General features: G+C 40.9%; 1 protein-coding gene across 1 annotated transcript; it reads left to right on the top strand.

Moving 5' to 3' along the window:
• The first annotated feature begins 5,763 nt into the window (after positions 1 to 5,763).
• Positions 5,764 to 6,658, top strand: LOC138967958 (putative nuclease HARBI1). The gene is made up of 2 exons (XM_070340519.1): positions 5,764 to 5,927; positions 6,136 to 6,658. The coding sequence occupies exons 1-2, from the start codon at positions 5,764 to 5,766 to the stop codon at positions 6,656 to 6,658; spliced, it is 687 nt and encodes a 228-aa protein (XP_070196620.1).
• Positions 6,659 to 24,445: the final 17,787 nt, after the last annotated feature.

Here is a 24,445-nt window from a genome sequence, read left to right as displayed (position 1 = left end):
GTGGAATTTTACGTGTATGACCGTTTTTACCCCGCCATTAAGGCAGCCATACGCCGCTTTCGGAGGAAGCATGCTGGGTATTTTCGTGTTTCTATAACCCACCGAACTCTGACATGGATTACAGGATCTTTTCCGTGCGCACTTGGTCTTGTGCTTGCGTGTACACACGAAGGGGGATAAGCCACTAAGCAGGTCTGCACATAAGTTGACCTGGGAGATCGGAAAAATCTCCACACTTAACCCACCAGGCGGCAGCGGCCGGGATTCGAACCCTCGACCTTCCGATTAAGAGGCCTACGTCTTACCACCCCGCCACAGCGCCCGTCAGTGCTTTCCACCAATCCTAACCCGTGGCTGGCTCCCACTCTTTTGATAACTTCCCCGTGCACAGCAGCCCAGGAGAGCGGTTCCGCATAACTCTCACTTATTTTACTGTTGTTGCTTATATAAAAGATGACAGTCACTTTAACCAGTCATCGGACTGTGCACTTGTTCGATCAAGCATTCAAAAGCAATCAAAACTATTCCACCAGTGAACTGCTACTTGATCTGATCTAGTGTGACTGTCTCGTGAAAGTCCGTCCATTTTCGTTGCCTGTCGTCTGTCTTTACCTTTCTTCAATCTTGGTCCCAACGTCTCAATCGATCACTCATTAATTTTGAGAAACAAATGCATATAGAGCGCTTACTTCCCTTTATTTGTCAGATCTTAAAATAGTGCTCTGCCTCATCTGATTATGATTTTAATTGATCAATCTAAAGAGGTACCGAACCAACCATCTGGCATGGTAGCTCAGTTAGAAAAGCACTGGACTTTATTTCCTCAGGTCACAGGTTCGAATCCAGACCGAGACAGACACACGGATCGAATTTATGTGATGACTCACAGACTGTATCCAAATCGCACCCCCTATCAACGCAGTGACGCGTAAAAGACCACTTTCATTTTGCCAGATAGGCAGGGGGCTGATTACACCCAAAGACCCACACATCTGGGTAGCGCGACTTTGTTGCTGCTAGATTTCCCTTGGAAAAAAATTGGGAAGTACCTTACTGTATGGCAGCTCACTCTCCCCAGTGAGAAATTATCCCGAATGTCCATGAGGGTAACCTCATAAGACGCGTGTACTGTATGATACCTCATCTTTAACTTTATTCTTCTGTTTTTTTCTTCAGCTTTTCAGTCTTTATTTTTATTTATTCTACAACTTAGGCTTACGTTCCCCTTTGTGCGCTACATGTACATGTTCGTGCGTTCCTCATGCACCATAGTGTTCATTAAACTTTGAAAATTACCGCATAATTATACCCCTTTAAGTGTGTCAGGTATAAGTTTATTAAAGTATGTACATTTAAAGGTGCTGTAATTCTGACAGCATACGTATATCCGTTCAACTGCGCCAGGTAAAAGTTTACAAAAGTATGTACATTTAAAGGTGCTGTAATTCTGACAGCATAAGTATATCCGTTTAACTGCGCCAGGTAAAAGTTTACAAAAGTATGTACATTTAAAGGTGCTGCAATTCTGACAGCATAATTATACCCCTTCAAATGCGTCAGGTAAAAGATCAAACAAGTATGTACATTTAAAGGTGCTGTAATTCTGACAGCATAATTATACCCCTTCAAATGCGTCAGGTAAAAGGTCACACAAGTATGTACATTTAAAGGTGCTGTAATTCTGACAGCATAATTATACCCCTTCAAATGCGTCAGGTAAAAGTTCACACAAGTATGTACATTTAAAGGTGCTGTAATTTTGACAGCATAATTATACCCCTTCAAATGCGTCAGGTAAAAGTTCACACAAGTATGTACATTTAAAGGTGCTGTAATTCTGACAGCATAATTATACCCCTTCAAATGCGTCAGGTAAAAATTCAAACAAGTATGTACATTTAAAGGTGCTGTAATTCTGACAGCATAATTATACCCCTTCAAATGCGTCAGGTAAAAGGTCACACAAGTATGTACATTTAAAGGTGCTGTAATTCTGACAGCATAATTATACCCCTTCAAATGCGTCAGGTAAAAGTTCACAAAAGTATGTACATTTAAAGGTGCTGTAATTCTGACAGCATAATTATACCCCTTCAAATGCGTCAGGTAAAAGGTCACACAAGTATGTACATTTAAAGGTGCTGTAATTTTGACAGCATAATTATACCCCTTCAAATATGTCAGGTAAAAGTTCACACAAGTATGTACATCTAAAGGTGCTGTAATTCTGATACCCCTTCAAATGCGTCAGGTAAAAGGTCACACAAATATGTACATTTAAAGGTGCTGTAATTCTGACTGTACACAGTCACTCTGTATACGACACTACTAGGCTGTTAAAGCCATATGTACTCGATGACTATACACGCTAATTGCTTTACCAACAGCTGGAGACATGCTAAATTAAGTTCCCTGCAAAATATTGTGGTCTAGGACCCCTTCAATGTTGAGATATGTTAATTTTCATTTTGATCTGGATCGTCCTATTTATAGATTTGCCAACAGAGGTAGCGTTGACGCAAGGGAAATAACTCCGCGTCTTTGTTTACATCCAAAGTTTTTGAGACTCTAAAACAAGCTGAAATGCATGTATATGGTCCGCGCATGGCGACATATCGTCATTACATGGTCTTATGGTGCGTTTGACATCGATTATGGGCAAACTACACTTTGTAAACACGGGAGCGCGTACATATGCCTTTAAATTGTGGAAGAATAATTGTTTTGCTGATTATTTTTGAGACACCTGTGCCAATTTGCGCAATTGATTATAAGAGGACAATTTTCACTCAGCGTACGAAGCAGCTAGGCTGTTGAATTTTGGTATCCAAATAGAAAAATGCTTTATTTTGCTGAATTCCTTTTAAGGCACCTATGTCAACTTGCAAACTTAAATATGCGAGAAAAAAACCCACAAAAACTCACTCAGCATACGAAGCAGCTATGCTGTTGAATTTGTGTTTGTTTCCAATTAAAAGAATGCTTGTTTTGCTGAAATTCTTTTCGAGACACCTATGTCACAAACAAATGTGCCAACTTAGATAAATTATGCGGAAAAAAGAAGAAAACAACTCACTCAGCATACGAAGCAGCTAGGTTGTTACATTATTGTATGTGTCCAAGGGAAGGGTGCGTGTATTAAATACACAAAAGCCTAGATAGATCTGTGGTGGGAAACATGATCGTGTGGGAAATAAGGACGGAACCTTTCACAAACGAGCAAACCAAACTTGCCACCGATGAACCCACAGGTGCAAATTTCAGAGCTTCAAAGACTGAAAACAAGCAACAGCTTTGTTCTGGTTGAAAAAAAGCCGAACGTTTCGAAGGCATGTTATTACCCTATGCACTGAAAAGCTAGACTGTATTCATGCACACACAAACAGGTGCATAAACCTTTTATTAGACTGTTTGATTTTCACCCTTGGTATTGCATTGCTTTTATGCATGCTGACTGGTTAATATTGCCCCAATACACCAATTGTTTTTCTATATATCACCGCTTATTAGTGTACAGTGAATTCTAAAGAAAATCAATACAAGACTGAGCAAATAATAAAATAAACACGATTTGTGCTGTATACCAGTCTGTGTTTCTGTATCTGTCTGTCTAATATACATACGTACAACAGTAAGCCTTTATCTCTCTCTTCGTCTCTCTCTCTCTCTCTCTCTCTCTCTCTCTCTCTCTCTCTCTCTCTCTCTCTCTCTCTCTCTCTCTCTCTCTCTCTCTCTCTCTCTCTCTCTCTCTCTCTCTCTCTCTCTCTCTCTCTCTCTCTATTGGTTCTTCCTGTCACCCTCTCTCACTTATTCTCTCTCTTCGTCTCCCTCTCTCTCTTCGTCTCCCTCTCTCTCTGTCTGTCTGTCTGTCTGTCTGTCTGTCTGTCTGTCAGTCTGTCTGTCTGTCTGTCTGTCTGTCTGTCTGTCTTTGCCCGTCCGTCCGTCCGTTTGTCTGTCTGTCTGTCTCTGTCAGTCTCTATCTGTCTCTGTCTGTCTGTCAGTCTCTCTCTGTCTCTGCCTCTGCCTCTGTCTCTGTCTCTGTCTCTCTCTGTCTCTCTCTCTCTCTCTCTGTCTCTCTCTCTCTCTCTCTCTCTCTCACTCTCTCTCTCTCTTATCAAGCGCACTTGGACCGAATAAATTCGAAAAGGACAACCGCATGGGGTGTTCACTGGAACTTGATTAAGTCCCTTTATTGTCTGTAATCCAAGAAGATTGAGAAGGCGTGTTTTTATATTGCTTCTGTAGATTTCGCAGACATTCTTTAGTTCCCGTCGTGTGTAGTTACTTCCGACCGCTGGCAGAATGCGTGTTCATATGACGAGGCACCCAGGGAACTCATCAGATACTTTTGTGAGTTGAAAATGTCACAGAGAATGTTAGCTCTGAAATAAGCATTGAATTCGAAAACTTTCATATCAATTTTGATATACAAAGAGAATCCTATAGGTTTGATTGGAACTTTGATTATGGCCCTGTCACACCTTGACGTATGAGCCAGCGTATGCCGACGTATGAAAAATCTGGCGAATACGTCGAATACGTTATGGGTAAGTTTTGTATACGTTAAGAACACGCTGAAGTACGCTGGTATACGTCGTCGTACGGCGAGGTCCTCGACACATTTTGAACATGCACAAAATTTCCGGACGTATGCCAGCGTATGGCTCATACGTCCCGCATACGCGGGCCGTACGTCATAGGTAAGTTATGCGATCGTTGACACACGTTCTCCCACGTTACTAATACGTCGACGTACGTCGAGATAAATGTAAACGTACCCAAAATGTATCTCAAACCTATGAGTAACGTGCTTTGAACGTATGTCGAACGTATCTCCAACGCATATTGACGTATGTAGACGTTTTAAACGTGTTCCGGACGACCACAGAACGTACTGAACGTGTTTCTAACTTACAGCTGCCGTACAAAAGCGTATTGGCAGCGTTTATGGGGCATTGGTATATAAAGATGGGGGTCGCAGGTGGAAACCGCCAGTACTCCTCAAGACTCCCTGGTGAGCAGATGTCCATGTAATCCGAGAGATGGAAGATCCGGCAAGGCTGAGACGAGAATACCAACTAGCTGTCCTCCAACATCAGTGTTACACGACACTTGAGATTGCCACAAGTTCTCAAATGCCGTATAGTTGTGTTCTTTTATTCTACGTCGCCCGTCTTCGCAGCAGCAGAAAACAACTCGTCAAATTGAGTTCGAAGATTTATTCAGCATTCAATACATACAACTGCACAACGTAGCAGAACTCAAATAGAAGCTTTTTTAGCATTCAAATCGCGCTGGCATATATAGTAAATACTCAATCTCGAGAATATTCCAGACCGAACACGATACAACTACATTATACGAGCCGTGCATGGACTAAACTAGCGACATTCTCTCTGACGTACATCAAAAGCGCCGACACACTTAATCCGAACGAACGCCACGAACTCACGACTAAAACAGCATGGTAAACAACTTGTTTTGACAGGACTAGAAAGTTCACCTGCATTCTCGTCCAAGCATAAATATCGTGTTTACAAAATATAATATTGGTACTTTCCCACAAAGTACAAATAAGTCAACTACATGCAACACACAAAACTGAACCAAAGCTCAGCAACGGTAGCGTTTCCTAACAATCAGCATGACCTCATCGATTTGACACTGTACCAGGTGCGTGCCGGTAGACGAAGGAGAACAAGAGGTGAACGAGGGAGAAGGAACTGGGTGAGACCATGGATCGGGAGGGGACGGCAGTTTGGCATGTATGACCAGCTAATGGTGGAACTCCGTTACGAGGACCATGCATCCTTCACCAACTTTCTGCGAATATCTCCAGCGATGTTCGACGAGCTGCTGGTCAGAGTGGGTCCAAGGATAACCAAGCAGTACACCTTCTACAGGGATCCGCTTGAGCCTGGCATGAAGTTGGCCCTAACTTTACGCCACCTTGCCTCTGGGAACAAGTATGCCTCGATGAAGTTCGGATGGAGGATCCCTAACAACACCCAGTCCCTTGTGGTCAGAGACCATGGATCGGGAGGGGACGGCAGTTTGGCATGTATGACCAGCTAATGGTGGAACTCCGTAACGAGGACCATGCATCCTTCACCAACTTTCTGCGAATATCTCCAGCGATGTTCGACGAGCTGCTGGTCAGAGTGGGTCCAAGGATAACCAAGCAGTAGCCTACACCTTCTACAGGGATCCGCTTGAGCCTGGCATGACGTTGGCCCTAACTTTACGCCACCATGCCTCTGGAAACAAGTATGCCTCGATGAAGTTCGGATGGAGGGTCCCCCACAACACCCAGTCCCTTGTGGTCAGAGAAGTCTGTCAAGCCATTATTGACGAATATGTGGATGAGGAGCTGGTCTGCCCAAGTACTCCGGAGAGTTGGCGAGCCGTAGCTGATAAGTTCTTCCAAAGATGGAACTTTCCCAATACATGTGGGGCACTTGATGGGAAGCACGTGGCCTGCCGCTGTCCCCCAAACAGTGGGAGTCTATACTTCAACTACAAAGGATTCTACTCCATTGTTCTGATGGCGCTTGTAGATGCCGACTACAAATTCATTTGGGCAGATATTAGTGGTACTGGATCAGCATCTGATGCGCAGATATACAATTCCTGTGAGCTGAAGGAATGCGTACCCTAGGTTTTCCTGACCCTGAGCCTCTTCCCAACGACAACGAGGATGTGCCCTACTTCTTCATCGGTGACGATACCTTCACCCTTTTTACATTTAGTAAAGTTTTGACTAAATGTTTAAACAAAGAGGGGGAATCGAGACGAGGGTCGTGGTGTATGTGTGTGTGTGTGTGTGTGTGTGTGTGTGTGTGTGTGTGTGTGTGTGTGTGTGTGTGTGTGTGTGTAGAGCTATTCAGACCAAACTACTGGACTGATCTTTATGAAATTTGACATGAGAGTTCCTGGGAATGATATCCCCGGACGTTTTTTTTCTTTTTTTCGATAAATACTTTTGATGACGTCATATCCGGCTTTTTGTAAAAGTTGAGGCAGCATTGTCACACCCTCATTTTTCAATCAAATTGATTAAAATTTTTGTAAAGCAATCTTCGACAAAGGCCGGACTTCGGCATTGCATTTCAGCTTGGTGGCTTAAAAATTGATTAATGACTTTGGTCATTAAAAATCTGAAAATTGTAATACATTATTTTTTTATATAAAACGATCCAAATTTACGTTCATCTTATTCTACATCATTTCCTGATTCCAAAAACATATAAATATGTTATATTTGGATTAAAAACAAGCTCTGAAAATTAAAAATATAAAAATTATGATCAAAATTAAATTTCCGAAATCGATTTAAAAACAATTTCATCTTATTCCTTGTCGGTTCCTAATTCCAAAAACATATAGATATGATATGTTTGGATTAAAAACACGCTCAGAAAGTTAAAACGAAGAGAGGTACAGAAAAGCGTGCTATGCAGCACAGCGAAACCACTACCGCGCTGAACAGGCTCTTCAGTTTCACTCCGTTATGCACAAGTGGCGGACTACGGTCATTGTGAAAAAATGCAGTGCGTTCAGTTTCATTCTGTTAGTTCCACAGCTTGACTAAATGTAGTAATTTCGCCTTACGCGACTTGTTTTAATTTTTTTTTACATTTAGTCAAGTTTTGACTAAATGTTTTAACATCGAGGGGGAATCGAAACGAGGGTCGTGGTGTATGTGCGTGTGTGTGTCTGTCTGTGTTTGTGTGTAGAGCGATTCAGACTAAACTACTGGACCGATCTTAATGAAATTTGACATGAGAGTTCCTGGGTATCCGTTTGTATGGCCATGTCCATGTTGGGTTTGATGCGTGCATGCCTGGTTTTCTCCTGTAGATGGGTGTCGGCACAGAAGGTCTGCCCGCTGTCCTCAGCCAACATGCTCCGTCTTCATGGCAGCTCAAATTTTTTATCGAGGTTCTCTCCTCTAGATCCGCCGTGTTTTGCCTAGGGGCTTGCGCTGCCTAGTTGATAGGGTCACCTCGTAGAGGATGTGGTCATAGACCACGCACGGTCGGTCTTGGGATAGGGAAACGTTATGCTAGTCCGGAGGGATTACGCCACAATGGCCACCTCGCGAAGACCCAGGGTCCTAGACTAGGGAGGTCCAAGGGGGAGCACCGGGAGGGCTACCCCTCTACCCGCACCTCCAACACAATCCCTTCCCCTGGTAGCTTCATCCCCAAGGAGGAAACAAAGCTACCTGCAACACCCCGTTCCTGGGAATGATATCCCCGGCATTTTTTTCATTTTTTCGATAAATACTTTTGATGACGTCATATCCGGCTTTTCGTGAAAGTTGAGGCGGCACTGTCACGCTCTCATTATTCAACCAAATTGGTTGAAATTTTGGTCAGGTAATGTTCGACAAAGCCCGGACTTCGGTATTGCATTTCAGCGTGGTGGCTTAAAAATTAATTAATGACTTTGGTCATTAAAAATCTGAAAATTGTAAAAAAAAATAAAAATTTATAAAACGATCCAAATTTACGTTTATCTTATTTTCCATCATTTGCTGATTCCAAAAACATATAAATATGTTATATTCGGATTAAAAACAAGCTCTGAAAATTAAATATATAAAACTTATTATCAAATTTTTTTTTCGAAATCAATTTAAAAACACTTTAATCTTATTCCTTGTCGGTTCCTGATTCCAAAAACATATAGATATGATATTTTTGGATTAAAAACACGCTCAGAAAGTTAAAACGAAGAGAGGTACAGAAAAGCGTGCTATCCTTCTCAGCGCAACGAATACCCCGCTCTTCTTGTCAATTCCACGGGCACTGCCTTTGCCACGGGCGGTGGAGTGACGATGCTACGAGTATACGGTCTTGCTGCGTTGCGTTGCGTTCAGTTTCATTCTGTGAGTTCGACAGCTACTTGACTAAATGTTGTATTTTCGCCTTACGCGACTTGTTGTAGGCTACGACATGTGATCGTCGGCGATACGCTGCATACGTTATGCATACGTTATGCATACGTTAGACTATTGTTGGACATACGTTGTGAACGCCGGCAACACGTTAAGCATTCGTTGGTATACGTTATTTATAAGTTATCGAAATCTTCTATAATTATACGTTACTATCACGATATGTGTACGTGAAACTCGTTATGAATACGCTATGTATACGCCCAACTCGTTATAAATACGCTATGTATACGCCCAAAATTGAAAAAAAAACATGGATAGTTCAGCGTACGCCAGCGTTTTAGGGAAAGTTTGATACGTCGGCATACGCTGGCTAATACGTTAAGGTGTGACAGGGCCATTCATTCATGAATGTGCAATTATAGTTTTGTATCGTCAAAACCATGTATCTAGGGACAGGGGGTGTCACAAGACACTAGATAAGCGACTCTCGTCCAAAGTGAGCAATAATGAAAGAAAAAAAGAAAGAGAGAATGCTTTATGTCCTACAGGCTAAATATTTCGCCTCTTAAGGACAAAATATGGGTTATATGATTCGAGTTTTACGCCCTCATGGCTTTTGACGAGATACACAAGTGTATGCGTGTTTAGGTGGTATCAACCATCTGCACTTATGGCAGAATGACCGAGGTCTTTTACGTTCCATTGTGTTGACACGGGGGTGGGACATGGCTTCCATCTCTGGGTCTGCACATAAAGTTGACCCGTGTCCATCCCGGCCCGAATTCGAACCAGCGACCTTCAGATCACAAGTCCAGTGCTCTACCAACTGAGCTACCGGGCCCCCTAATGAAAGAAAATAATCGACGTGTGCTATTTCACCCAGTCAACAGGTAAAATATATCGGTGTATTTTTCAACTTCAATGGACTGTAGACTGCCAGTCACACATAGACGCTGCTTCTACTACCCTGGAAAAGTGGAGAGCGTGGCCAATCGTGAGCCAAACGTTGGAGGATCTCCATGAGCGTGGTTTGGACGGGGTGGGATCTAGCTGCTAGGTCGGGAAGCTGCACGCTCTTCATACGCTTATTGTGAACTGCACAAAACAAGCGTAGCCGGGTCGTGACGCAGTACAGTCGTGAAGTAGTTTTGTTTTATTTGCCATGTGCTAGATTTTTTTACGGCGATATGCCCCGATTTGATAACTTGTTCAAATCGGCGTGCTCGGCCAGGTCGTGGTAAGGACGTGTAGTGCTGTGTGGCTGGGGGTATTACCCGTTTTGGTAGTCGTCATAGTTGCTGCTGTATCTTTTTGTTCGTATTTTTTATCAGCCATTATCTGCAGCTAACAAGTAAGGATTCTTTGTCCTTCAGAACCCAAGTGTCCCTTGGGGGACAAAGAATAGCAAAAGAATCTGATCTCTTTTGATGGCCAGATTAGTTTGCACAAAGGATAGAAATAAAAGGGGAAGTGTGGGAGGAGCGGGGGATGTGGGGGAGGGAGGTGGTTGTTTTTGGGTGGGTGTGTTCGGAGGTAACCGTGGGATAAATCATCTTTTTTTGTGTGTGTGTGTGTGTGTGTGTGGGGTGGGGTGGGGGTGGGAATCAGCTTTTTTTTAATGAGATATTAGGGCTTACAAACGGACATGCCTTATTTTACGATCTTATAATATCAATAACAGCTCATTCATTATGTATCTATGTTGTATAAAATATAAAACAGTCAATCAGTTTATTAAAAAAATAATTTAAATTAAAACAAATTGCCTATTTTATCCACACACAACAAATTCGTACATATTTAATTTTTCCTTAATAGCTATTTCCTATCTATTCATTTTTTTCCTTAAATCATCTTAACGCAACGAAAGGTATGTCCCAAATACTTTGTAAACCATTCTTTGTAAAAAAATCAAGGCAATTGTTTACATCATGAACTCGACGAAGCTATACATGATCTATTAATGTGTAGAGGTGTAATTTCCTCGGTGTGTTACTTCCACCTCATCAAGTGACGGTTTACAACCCTTTTGCCCCATTTCCCTTTCGTTCAAAGATCCGTTTGGGGCATTTCGCCTTCCCAAAATGCCACCGTCAAAAATTCGAAAAACTTCTACCTGTGTTCATCGAATTACTTCAGATTTAGTGTATACATTTCAGAAAAGGGATTATTAGGACGGACTTTCACGAGACAGTTACGTAGTTTGCGTTCATGTCATTGACAATTTCGAAATAGTTTATTTTAGAACACACTTTGGAGAGTACCTTGAACTTCGCGAAATGATCATGCACAACCTGAAGTTAATGGTCACCAACTATGAAGATTTCGCTGAACTCAAATTGACTAAAACAAGAAATTCCTCCGATAGGAAAAACACCCCCGTCAAAGGGAAATAACCTTCTCAGTTGGTGGCAGTGAGAATGGTTATTTCCCTTTGACCAACGGGGGTGTCCCTCTATAAGTCCTTGTATAATTTTAATCCACCAATAACTCCCTAACCGTGTGTTTGACTGGTCCCAATTTTTGTAAGGACCGTCTCAGGAATGTATACAACCTGTTCACCAAGTTTGGTGACGATCGGTCCGTTCATTCTTGAGATCTACTTGCGAACACAAACACACAAACACACAAACACATCGAGTGAAACCTATACACACCCCTATACCGGGGGTGTAAAAATGACCCCCTTCTTGTATAAATCACAATCGCATTCGAGAAAAACACGGTTCGTTTAATGGTAGCAACGAGCGTTTTAGGGAATAATGTTATCACACAAAATGTCTTTGCTTCTTTAAAGACTGTAAAAACTGCTTCTGCTGAGAATTCTTTTAATGGTGTTTAATTCACGTAAAGGATAAATTGCGTGCCATACATTTCACAGGGTCAACCGTCATACCAAAAATATGTCAAGCAGGAAAGTGACAGATTCTGATCTTTTCTATAATTCAAATAACATGCGCACAAAATCAGCCTTAAGCGAGCATTCTGGTGATAAGGCACAAGAACGAACATCACGTTGGAGAGTAATGTCCCTTCTGAGCTCTTATATCTTTAAAGACCTCGTTGGTCCGTAGAGATACAGGCTCACACTCCAAATCCGCCGAGAATGTCAGTAAACGGGACATAAAGTGTGATTTCTTCCATCAAACTAACCACAGACCTCTAATCATCTGGAAAAGGAAGGATAGAAAAGAAAAATGACTAGCAAGCTAAAGTTTGCTAGTGGACTTCATGAGAGTAGAAAAATATCGTTTATTTGACTGATCTCAACTGATGTGTCTGTGCTCTAAGCTCAAAAGTAACGGTAAGTCCCTAAAACTGTAATTTATTAACCTATATTTATCACCACGTGGAAATCCTAGCTCTATGGCACCGAGCAATGAGTTATAACAGTGTACAAGTCTCGGGGGATTCGGAAATTCAATGACGGTGTTTGGAATCTAATCGGAGAAAATTGTTATAACGTCTGAAAGAAGAAGAAGAAGTGCATCTACAACAACAGTTATCTTCCTTTATAAAATGTTTTTCACTGTTAATGTCTCTGTCTGGCTGGCTGTGTGTGCCGTGTGTGTGTGTGTGTGTGTGTGTGTGTGTCTGTGTGTCTGTGTCTGTGTGTCTGTGTGTCTGTGTGTCTGTGCCTGTGTCTGTGCCTGTGTCTGTGTGTCCATGTGTGTCTCTGTCGCTTTCTGTCTGTATTTCTGTGTGTCTCTGACTCTCTGTCTCTCTTTCTACCATCCCCACCCTTATCTCTCTCTGTGTCCTCCCCACCCCCACCCCACCCCACCCCCCACCCCCAAAAAATGCTTAGGACAATCAAGCGTTTATGATTTAAAATGGCCGTCAAACTAAATGTCTTTCAGAAGTGATTTGTTGACAGTAGTGATGGCTCTTACTCTCTCCCGGCCCCCCCCCCTCCCTAATCTCAGTCTCTATGCCATCGTGTGTGTGCATGCATGTGCGTGTTCCCGCGTGTGTATGTATGTGTGAAATTGCGACTGTGTTCACGCATCTTTTCCCCCGTGTAGGCCCCTATGAGTAATTCGTTTGATTAATATTCTTTGCCAGTATTTTTTCTCAAAGAATAATTTAAGGCCCCCCACAAAAAAAATAGTCTGTTTACAGTATCCCGACCGACCCTATTTTTTCGCGCGACCCTAGACTTTTTTTTTGCATTTGGGGAAAAAAAACACTTTGTTTTTGGGCAAAATAATTAAAAAATATGTTTAAAAAAAATCCCTTTTTTTTGTTGCCTATGTTACCGTAAACAGATTTTTGTGTGTGTGCCTAACAATATGAAGAAAAAAACCCGAACATTCAAACATTAGACTCAAAATGACTAAAGCCGTCAAAAGCAAATGGCTTTACGAGGCGATCTGTTCAAACTGGCGTTGTCTGATCCAGACGATAATCAAGTATTCGCAACGCTAGGATTAACACTGTGTCCACAGATTTGTTTGGTTGTTTGCTTAACGCCCAGCCGACCACGAAGGGCCATATCAGGGCGGTGCTGCTTTGACATATAACGTGCGCCACACACAAGACAGAAGTCGCAGCACAGGCTTCATGTCTCACCCAGTCACATTATTCTGACACCGGACCAACAAGTCCTAGCACTAACCCCATAATGCCAGACGCCAGGCGGAGCAGCCACTAGATTGCCAATTTTAAAGTCTTAGGTATGACCCGGCCGGGGTGCGAACCCACGACCTCCCGATCACGGGGCGGACGCCTTTCCACTAGGCCAACCGTGCCGGTCTGTGTCCACAGATGAAGCAAATGAAAACAGATGACTTAAGTTGAAGATATTATTCTTGTGTGTCGTACATTTTCTTTGCCAATCTTAATAAATGACAGATTCCGTAAGTCATGCGGTAGAAACAGATGAAAACTGAAGTGTTGTTTGGGTGAGTGTGTGTATGTATGTGTGTGTGTGTGTGTGTGTGTGTGTGTGTGTGTGTGTGTGTGTGTGTGTGTGTGTGTGTGTGTTTCTGTGTGTTTGTGTGTGTGTGTGCTGCACAAAAATCGTTTTCCAAGATATATTGAAAATTGGCAGGGTTTTATAGGCCGACAATTTTCAAGGACAATAAAACTTCCTTTCAGAAGAAAGAAGAAAGGTTACTCCGAACCCTGTCACTACTTATTGTTTTATTTTTTTGACTTTGATATAACGTGTATATTATTATTTTTTTTCTCTCCAGATCATTAGAATTGAGCGGGTTGCCTACATCCGCATTAGAGAACGCCACGTCGCATTTGTGATGGAGAGTTTCCGTAGTTTAAGGGTTATTAGCATGGGGGAAAAAATTTAGTAAAACGCTTCAGAATGTTTTTCAAATGACAGATTTGTGTGTGTTTGTGTGTGTGTGTGTGTGTGTGTGTGTGTCTGTCTGTGTGTGTGTGTGGGTGTGTGTGTGTGTAAGGGTGTGTGAGTGTGTGTGTGTGTGTGTGTGTGTGTTGTGTGTGTGAGTGTGTGTGTGTGTGAGAGAGAGAGAGAGAGAGAGAGAGAGAGAGAGAGAGAGAGAGAGAGAGAGAGAGAGAGAGAGAGAGAGAGAGAGAGAGAGAGAGAGAGAGAGAGAGAGAGAGAGAGAGAGCGCTTCAGATTGTTTTTCCAATGACAGATTTGTGCGTGTGTGTATGCGTGTGCGTGTGTTTGTGTGTGTGTGTGTTTGTGTGTGTGTGTGTGCGCACCAACATTATTTCATTTTTCCACACCCTTCTCCATCACCTGCTCTCAATAGATATGACGCACGGCAGTTGACAGTGCTTGAAAATGTCAACAGCCTTTTTCTGACGTCATTCGTTATTTACTCTTTTTACATTTAGTCAAGTTTTGACTAAATGTTTTAACATAGAGGGGGAATCGAGACGAGGGTCGTGGTGTATGTGTGTGTGTGTGTGTGTGTGTGTGTGTGTGTGTGTGTGTGTGTGTGTGTGTGTGTCTGTGTGTCTGTCTGTCTGTCTGTGCGTGTGTGTGTAGAGCGATTCAGACTAAACTACTGGACCGATCTTTATGAAATTTTACATGAGAGTTCCTGGGAATGATATCCCCGGATTTTTTTTCTTCATTTTTTTGATAAATGTCTTTGATGACGTCATATCCGGCTTTTTGTAAAAGTTGAGGCGGCACTGTCACACCCTCATTTTTCAATCAAATTGATTGAAATTTTGGCCAAGCAATCTTCGACGAAGGCCGGACTTCGGTATTGCATTTCAGCTTGGTGGCTTAAAAATTAATTAATGACTTTGGTCATTAAAATTCTGAAAATTGTAAGAATTTTTTTTTTATAAAACGTACCAAATTTACGTTCATCTTATTTTTCGTCATTTCCTGATTCCAAAAACATATAAATATGTTATATTTGGATTAAAAACAAGCTCTGAACATTAAAAATATAAAAATTATGTTCAAAATTAAATTTTCGAAATCAATTTAAAAACACTTTCATCTTATTCCTTGTCAGTTCCTGATTCCAAAAACATATAGATATGATATGTTTGGATTAAAAACACGCTCAGAAAGTTAAAACGAAGAGAGGTACAGAAAAGCGTGCTATCCTTCTCAGCGCAACTACTACCCCGCTCTTAACTTCTTGTCAATTTCACTGCCTTTGCCACGAGCAGTGGACTGACGATGCTACGAGTATACGGTCTTGCTGAAAAATTGCAGTGCGTTCGGTTTCATTCTGTGAGTTCGACAGCTTGACTAAATGTTGTATTTTCGCCTTACGCGACTTGTTTTTTTCTTTTTTCTTTTTTTCTTTTTTTGGCTGCATAATGACAGACGCTGTAATGCTCATTTTGCATTGTGCCCCTGTCAAAATTGCACCCATTTCCTTCGTCTCATCGTGACGTAATTTGTCTGGCTTGCGGCGAATAAACGACAACGCTTGAAATTGGCCAGAAATGACACCGTCGGAACGGATATTCTGTCTGAGCGAAGATGGAGACATTTCATTGTACGATTTTGTGGTTGGAGTGTTTTGAATGTGCGTGAGAGACAGAGACAGAGAGAGAACGTTGTTTTCTCGTTCATGTTTTTTTGTTTTTGTTTTTTGTTTTTTGTAAGCCGCGAAATTTAGCATATAAACAAGGAGCACAACATTTTAAAACTTATAAATGTGCCCTTAGAGACTATGCATTGCATTGTCAAATGGCGGACAATATTCTGAATTCACAATATTCAATCCAATCAAAAAGAAACATAATTTCAAGTATTACTTTATGTAGGGAACAGAGAGAGAGAGAGAAAGAGAGAGAAAGACACTGACACTGACACTGACACTGACACAGTTTGATTGAATATGGGCCTACAGCCCCTTTCAATGGGGGGGGGGGGGGGTACACATGAATCACAGGAAAAAATAGAAAACATGATATTGAAACGTATGCAAAATACACAGTGGTTTGTTCCAAGCTTTCCTCTATCTATAATCTTGCACATCAATGCTGCCTAATATATACATACAACCGAACAATAAATACAGCAACAACAAAACCTTCAGCGACAATTAATCCTCATTACTATTTAACATTGACAGTCTTAACTGAAATGCAAAAAACAAAAACTTTGCTAAATCTACAATTGTTTCTGTGTCTTGTTTTTTAAACATTGCAGTCATACTGCCCAACTGATCACCAACACTTAAAAACTGTGCTAAATACTTTATTCTTAGCTCACAATATGTTTGGCATTCAAACAAAAAATGGATTTCGGTCTCTAATTTATCTTCACAAAAGGGACAACACTTGTTTTCTGTTGAATTTTGGAAGCGATATCTGTGGATATTTATCTGTGAAACGCCCATTCTAAATTGAGCGATGACATTTCTGTACACATCTTTCCATAAAATGCCCACATAACGTTCTTTTTCAAAACAGGCTTTATAATTTCCATACAGTGATAGGCGCTCACTCGAGTCCAAATGATTACGCCAATCATGGCAGAAGGAACTGCAGAGCCTCTCCTTCAGTTCTGCAAAAAACACCCTCTCGTTTCCACATCCAAACATCCAAACTTGGTAAAATCCATTTTCACACAGAACTGCCTTTACATGCGTTACCCATGTGGTACCACCTTTTTCGTGGAGGTTGAACAACATTTTGTATGCCTTCTTTGAATAAAAATTGTCTGGCTGTCTCAATAACCGTAACCAATATTTAATCAACCTTGTGACTGTTGTCACCCAAAGAGGATACCTACCCAATTCACCATACACAACATCATTGGGAGTTTTATCTACTACGTGCAGAAACCGTTTACATGCAAATAAATGAACACGTTCCAATTGGTCATACTTCTCATAACCCCAAATTTCGGCTCCATATGTTAATACTGGCAATACTTGCGCATCAAATAACTTAAAAAATACATCAAATGAGTTACAACCCATGTTCTTTAAAGTATTCAAAATTTCGATCGTGCTTCGCTTTGCTCTTGTTGCTGCGTCTTCAATTGCGACGCCATAACTATGTCTTGTTGAAAAGGTAAGGCCAAGATATTTATACGAATTTACAACTTCCAACTGATTCCCATCAAAAATCCATTTTTCTCTTGCACTTAGAAATCCGCCTTTTCTGAAAACTATTATTTTGATTTATCTAGATTTACTCTAAGACACAGACGTTGCATTGCAGTACATAAAACGTTTAACTGGTTCTGTAATCCAATAACAGTGGATGCTATCAAAGTGAGATCGTCAGCAAACAATAGCAAAAAAAGTTCAAGTTCCGTCGGACCGAGGGACACACCATGTTTGCCCTTTTCAATAATTTCGTTCGCTCGAGAGAGAGAGAGAGAGAGAGAGAGAGAGAGAGAGAGAGAGAGAGAGAGAGAGAGAGAGAGAGAGAGAGAGAGCAAGAGAGACTCAGACTCAGAACTTTATTACAAAAGGATAAAGGTTTTAGGCAAAGCCTATTCTTCCAACCTGTCCTTTATACAACACATAAAGACAGACGCACATTAAAAATATAAATTCAATCATATAAAATACAGAAATACATTGTATGGAATGCAACACAATGTGCATTTAAGGAATTACATAAGGAGAACTCAAAAATTACAAAATTACATTGACATAGTTATACCTTTCATTTGGGAATAAAGTTGCTCCGATCAGCTACACATCCGTTAACACTAGTACAAAATGTTTAACAAAATAACAATCGAACAAGACATTTCATTCACGAATGATGTGTGAACGTGACTGTCTCTTAAACATTTTCACTGAAGTTGCATTTTTTATCTGTTGGGGGAAGGAGTTCCAGAGAAACGCTCCCGAGAAGGCTAAGCTCGATTTGTAGAGGTCTATGCGAGGTATAGGAGGGATGATTTTTTGGGACCCATATCTTTTTGTGGCATGTTTGAAATGTGATTGCAAATATTTAGGACAGTCGTCATTTAGAATTTTATACATGAACACAGCCTTGTTTAACGTCAACTGATCTTTCAAGGGGAGGAAATTCAAGAGCTTTAGTTTATCATCCGTGGACCTATTCAAATCATGCAGAATAAGTTTTGCAGCTCGGCGATGCAGGGAATTGAGTCTTTTTAAATGAACATCACTGCAGTTATCCCAAAGTGTCGATGCGAAGTTTATATGAGGCATTATGTGGGCGTAATAGAACATTTTGAGTGCTGCAGAATCTGCGTAATGCCTTAATTTTGATAACAGGTACACATTTTTTGATACTAGATTGCAAATATTACTCAAATGAGTTTGCCATTTCAACTCTTGATCAATGGTAACACCCAATAATCTATGTTCCCTAACTTGCTGCACTTGAGTTGAACCAACTGACAGTTGTAATTGTAAAGGACTTAATTGGTGTTTTTGTCTCGTGGTTATCACCATACTCTTTGTTTTAATCGGATGAATGATCATTGCATTAGAAACGCACCACTCAGTGATTTCATCCACACTTGTTTGAAGAGAAGAGTTGACGGATTCCAAAGATTTTTGACTGGTGTGAACAGAAGAGTCATCCGCGAAGAACTCACATCTAACTTTTTCATCGGACACATGAAGGGGTAGATCATTTATATAAATACAGAACAAGATAGGTCCTAATACAGACCCTTGAGGGACACCACTCCTGACAAACTCGTTTGACGAAGTTTTACAGTTAATGGATACATACTGTTTCCGTTTTGAAAGATACGATTCAAAAAAGGCACAGACGGAGTCGTCTTTTAAATAGCACTTTAATTTCTTTAGTAGAAGTGAGTGATCTACTAGGTCAAAGGCTTTCTTAAAGTGCAAAAACAACGCTCCCGTTATTTCTGCTTTGTTTATTGCTGACAGCCAAGTCTCACATATATAAAGAGCTTAAGGCGGTGTGGCAGGAATGCTTAGAGCGGAATCCAGACTGAAAAGGATGAAACAGATTCATTTGTTCCATATATGCCAGTAGGTGTTTTTGTATGTGCTTTTCTAAGGGTTTAGATAGAACAGGTAAGAGGGAAATAGGTCTAAAGTTGTTTGGGTCTGTAAGATCCTTATTTTTTGGAAGTGGTAATACCTTTGCACACTTTAAAATAGAAGGGAACACGTTTTGTTGTATGCTTAGGTTATAAACATAAGTTAGGGAATCGACAATGTAAGGTAAAGCAAGTTTTAGCAACTTGACTGGAATCTTGTCTGGACCCATTGACTTCTTATTCGCCATTTGTTCTACCAGTTTTCCTACCTCGTGCACTGAGATTGGAGGAATAGAAAACGTGTCAGTTTGAGTCAACTTTTGTCCACAGAATGTTTTTAATTTTTCAAAACAATCATCCGTATCAAGGGAATCATTCTGATTGAGACAAGATTTTAGGTTGTCTGCTAGCGAAATGAAGTGTTTGTTAAAATCATTTGGAGATATTTGTGAATGAGAATTGGTTGATCCCTTCCTAGATTTATCAAGAATTTCATTCACTGCTCGCCAGATTGTAGCTGTATCCTTTTTTTCAGAAATCAGTTTATTAAAATATTCTGCCTTTGCTTGTCTCACTGTGTCTAAAACTTTATTTTTTTCAGTTTATACTCTGTTTTCATGCTGCGCTCTTTAAAATGATCACGCATCGCCATAGCCTCGATAATGTCTGAGGTTAAGAGAGAGAGAGAGAGAGAGAGAGAGAGAGAGAGAGAGAGAGAGAGAGAGAGAGAGAGAGAGAGAGAGAGAGAGAGAGAGAGAGAGACAGAGAGAGACAGAGAGAGAGAGAGAGAGGTGTATGTGTGTGTGTCTCACTCAACACTCACGTCAGATTCCCCAACAAATGTGCTAAATTTGTAAAAGGTTAGTATTATTTGATCATGATCTAGGAAACGTTTTTCACAGTTTTGTTTATAACTTTTAGTCATGTATTGACTAAATGTTTTAACATAGGCTGGGTATCGAGATAGAGAGAGGTGGTGAATGTGTGTATTTAAAAATGTAAGCTACGTTCGTGAAGAGCGATTCCTAGAGAACTACTTGACAGATCGTCATGAAACTTTACATACAATTGATTCCAAATGATATCCCTGGACAATTTTATTCCTGTTTTTGATAATGTCTTCGATGACGTCATATCCGGCTTTTAGTGAGAGTTTAGGCGGCACTGTGACGCCTTTCATTTTAAATCAAATGAATTGAAATTGTGGTCAAGCAATCTTTGACGAAGCTCGGACTATAGGATTTTATTTTAGCTTGAAAGCTTAAAAATCAATTGATGAGTTTGCTCAATAAAAATCAGAGTTCTAATTAAAATGAAATTGTTAGTAATCGATCCAAAAATGATTTCATCTTATTCTTTATTATTTCCTTATTCTAAAATATATAGAGAAGCCATGTTTACTCTGAACATTTCATTACAAGTAAAGAAAATAGGTGAACCCGTCTCAGTTGTTTGGTTTAGGCTAGCAAAGCTTTAGTACATGTAGTCTCCGTGTTGGCTCTTTTTTTTTAGTGAGGATCTTTTATTGTAAGCCGACAGATTGACTAAATGTTTTTATATCATCGCTTCAAGCGACTTTTTAAACAAGTCGCGTAAGGCGAAAATACAACATTTAGTCAAGTAGCTGTCGAACTCACAGAATGAAACTGAACGCAATGCAACGCAGCAAGACCGTATACTCGTAGCATCGCCAGTCCACCGCGCACGGCAAAGGCAATGAAATTGACAAGAAGAGCGGGGTAGTACTTGCACGGAGAAGGATAGCACGCTTTTCTGTACCTCTCTTTGTTTTAACTTTCTGAGCGTGTTTTTAATCCAAACATATCATATCTATATGTTTTTGGAATCAGGAACCGACAAGGAATCAGATGAAAGTGTTTTTAAATTGATTTGGACAATTTAATTTTGATAATAATTTTTATATATTTAATTTTCAGAGCTTGTTTTTAATCCAAATATAACATATTCATATGTTTTTGGAATCAGCAAATGATGGAGAATAAGATGAACGTAAATTTGGATCGTTTTAGAAAAATATAAAATTTTTTACAATTTTCAGATTTTTAATGACCAAAGTCATTAATTAATTTTTAAGCCACCAAGCTGAAATGCAATACCGAAGTCCGGCCTTTGTCGAAGATTGCTTGGCCAAAATTTCAATCAATTTGATTGAAAAATGAGGGCGTGACAGTGCCGCCTCAAATTTTACAAAAAGCCGGATATGACGTCATCAAAGGTATTTATCAAAAAAAGGAAAAAAACGTTCGGGGATATCAATCCCAGGAACTCTCATGTCAAATTTCATAAAGATCGGTCCAGTAGTTTGGTCTGAATCGCTCTACACACACGCACGCACACACACACACACACACACACACACACACACACACACACACACACACACACACACACACACACACACACACACACACACACACACACACATACACAACGACCCTCGTTTCGATTCCCCCTCGATGTTAAAACATTTAGTCAAAACTTGACTAAATGTAAAATTTTGTATAGTGATAGTGTGAGTCGAGGGGGTGGGGGTGTCGAAACCTTGCAAAAGCAAATTCGTGGTGCTTTGTTGATGGTTTCAATGTCAGATTCATCTAATTTAGTCATGTTTTGTTTGATGCAAAAGTCAATCATTTCGTCCTGTAGATATTTCCAATCGCTTGGGAAAAAATATATTGTATAAAAAGGTCCAATCAATTATCCAACCGACTTATTACTTCATTCGCCCATGCACTCATCAGAAAACCGAAAATCTCCATTGGCACCTTACAAACGGCAACAGACCTCATTATTGTGCAAGAAAATGTATTTCATATGACCTATTTGGCCGAACGCAAAGATACCGCAGAACAGTCAAAAGCAGTTTTGATAAAGGTGAAAAGCAAACAATTTTTATTTTCAAAATTAAATATCTAGAGCTATCAAAAGTCTGCAAAGTTTAACCACAAAAATGTACAAAGAAGTGAAAACTGGGTTGGTATGCAGGAATCGAGGTCAGAGACTTTTAGTCCAGGATACATTGTAATAGACTTTAGTCCGTGCTAAATCGAAAGAGACTTTAGTCCAGGCTAAATTGTAAGAGACTTTAGTCCAGGCTAAATTGTAAGAGACTCTAGTCCAGGCTAAATTGTAAGAGACTTTAGTCAAGGATAAATTGTAAGAGACTATAGTCAAGGATAAATTGTAAGAGACTCTAGTCCAGACTAAATTGTAAGAGACTATAGTCAAGGATAAATTGTAAGAGACTTTAGCCCAGGCTAAATTGGAAGAGACTTTAGTCCAGGCTAAATTGTAAGAGACTTTATTCCAGGCTAAATTGGAAGAGACTTTAGTCCAGGCTAAATTGTAAGAGACTTTAGTCCAGGCTAAATTGGAAGAGACTTTAGTCAAGGCTAAATCGTAAGAGACTTTAGTCCTGGATTAATTGTTCCCTCAATGCAGTTTATCCCAGACTAACTCAACTCGGAGCCAGCTTAACCGGCCTTGGTTCCAGGTACAATGAAACCAATTTACAGAAAATATAAAATCTCAGTTAGAGTTGAAGCACGCACTTCCCGTCAGAGACAGCTCTCGGCTATGCAGTTGCTCTAATGCCATTCAGTAGAGTGGTCGTCGTCGCTGTCCTTGACGAGGTTGTTGTAGTTGACGTTCATGACGATGTTCTGCAGCAGGGGGCGAGCGTCCAGCTGTTTGACCACGTCCAGCAGCATGGACCCCCGGTTTGACATGGGCTGGGCTGGCTCTGAAGGAACACGAGAGAACGAATTATTCTATAGATGTCCAGCAGCATGAACCCTGGGTTTGACATGGGCTGGACTGGCTCTGAAAGAACACGAGAGAACGAATTATTCTATAGATGTCCAGCAGCATGAACCCTGGGTTTGACATGGGCTGGACTGGCTCTGAAAGAACACGAGAGAACGAATTATTCTATAGATGTCCAGCAGCATGAACCCTGGGTTTGACATGGGTTGGACTGGCTCTGAAGGAACACAAGAGAACGAATTATTCTATAGATGTCCAGCAGAATGAACCCTGGGTTTGACATGGGCTGGACTGGCTCTGAAAGAACACGAGAGAACGAATTATTCTATAGATGTCCAGCAGCATGAACCCTGGGTTTGACATGGGCTGGGCTGGCTCTGAAAGAACACGAGAGAACTAACTATTCTATAGATGTCCAGCAGCAATAACCCTGGGTTTGACATGGGCTGGGCTGGCTCTGAAAGAACACGAGAGAACGAATTATTCTATAGATGTCCAGCAGCATGAACCCTGGGTTTGACATGGGCTGGGCTGGCTCTGAAAGAACACGAGAGAACGAATTATTCTATAGATGTCCAGCAGCATGAACCCTGGGTTTGACATGGGCTGGGCTGGCTCTGAAAGAACACGAGAGAACGAATTATTCTATAGATGTCCAGCAGCATGAACCCTGGGTTTGACATGGGCTGGGCTGGCTCTGAAAGAACACGAGAGAACGAATTATTCTATAGAAGTCCAGCAGCATGGACCCTTGGTTTGACAGAGAGAGAGAGAGAGAGAGAGAGAGAGAGAGAGAGAGAGAGAGAGAGAGAGAGAGAGAGAGAGAGAGAGAGAGTGAGAGAGAGACGTAAGACATTTTATTGATTAAACACACAAGGTTCATTTCAACGGGGTGTGGGGAGGGGGAGTCAGTAATACATGCCGTGTGTTTGTATTTATAGACAATCCGGTTTTATCTCTTTCTCTCTAACATATACTCACACGAACGCACGCGGGAGAGAGAGAGAGAGAGAGAGAGAGAGAGAGAGAGAGAGAGAGAGAGAGAGAGAGAGAGAGAGAGAGAGAGACAGACAGACAGACAGACAGACAGACAGACAGACAGACAGACAGATAGGGAGAGATACAAACAGACATACAGACAGACAGGCAGGTAGACAGACACAAACACACATACACACACATTCTCAAGACACAATCTATGCATTCTGATAATCATCGGTCCACGGCTATCGCCAGTTTCTCTCTGACAGCGTGCTGAATTAGTGCGCGAATCTATCAAAACAAGAATACAGAGTTATCTCCCATATGTTTTTTTGCGAGCACTGATCTAAATTTGA

The sequence above is a fragment of the Littorina saxatilis genome, linkage group LG6 (assembly GCF_037325665.1).
Source record: "Littorina saxatilis isolate snail1 linkage group LG6, US_GU_Lsax_2.0, whole genome shotgun sequence".
Classification (NCBI taxonomy): domain Eukaryota; kingdom Metazoa; phylum Mollusca; class Gastropoda; order Littorinimorpha; family Littorinidae; genus Littorina; species Littorina saxatilis.
The sequence above is the reverse complement of the archived record's forward strand: the minus strand, read 5'-3'. Positions and strand labels throughout refer to the sequence as shown.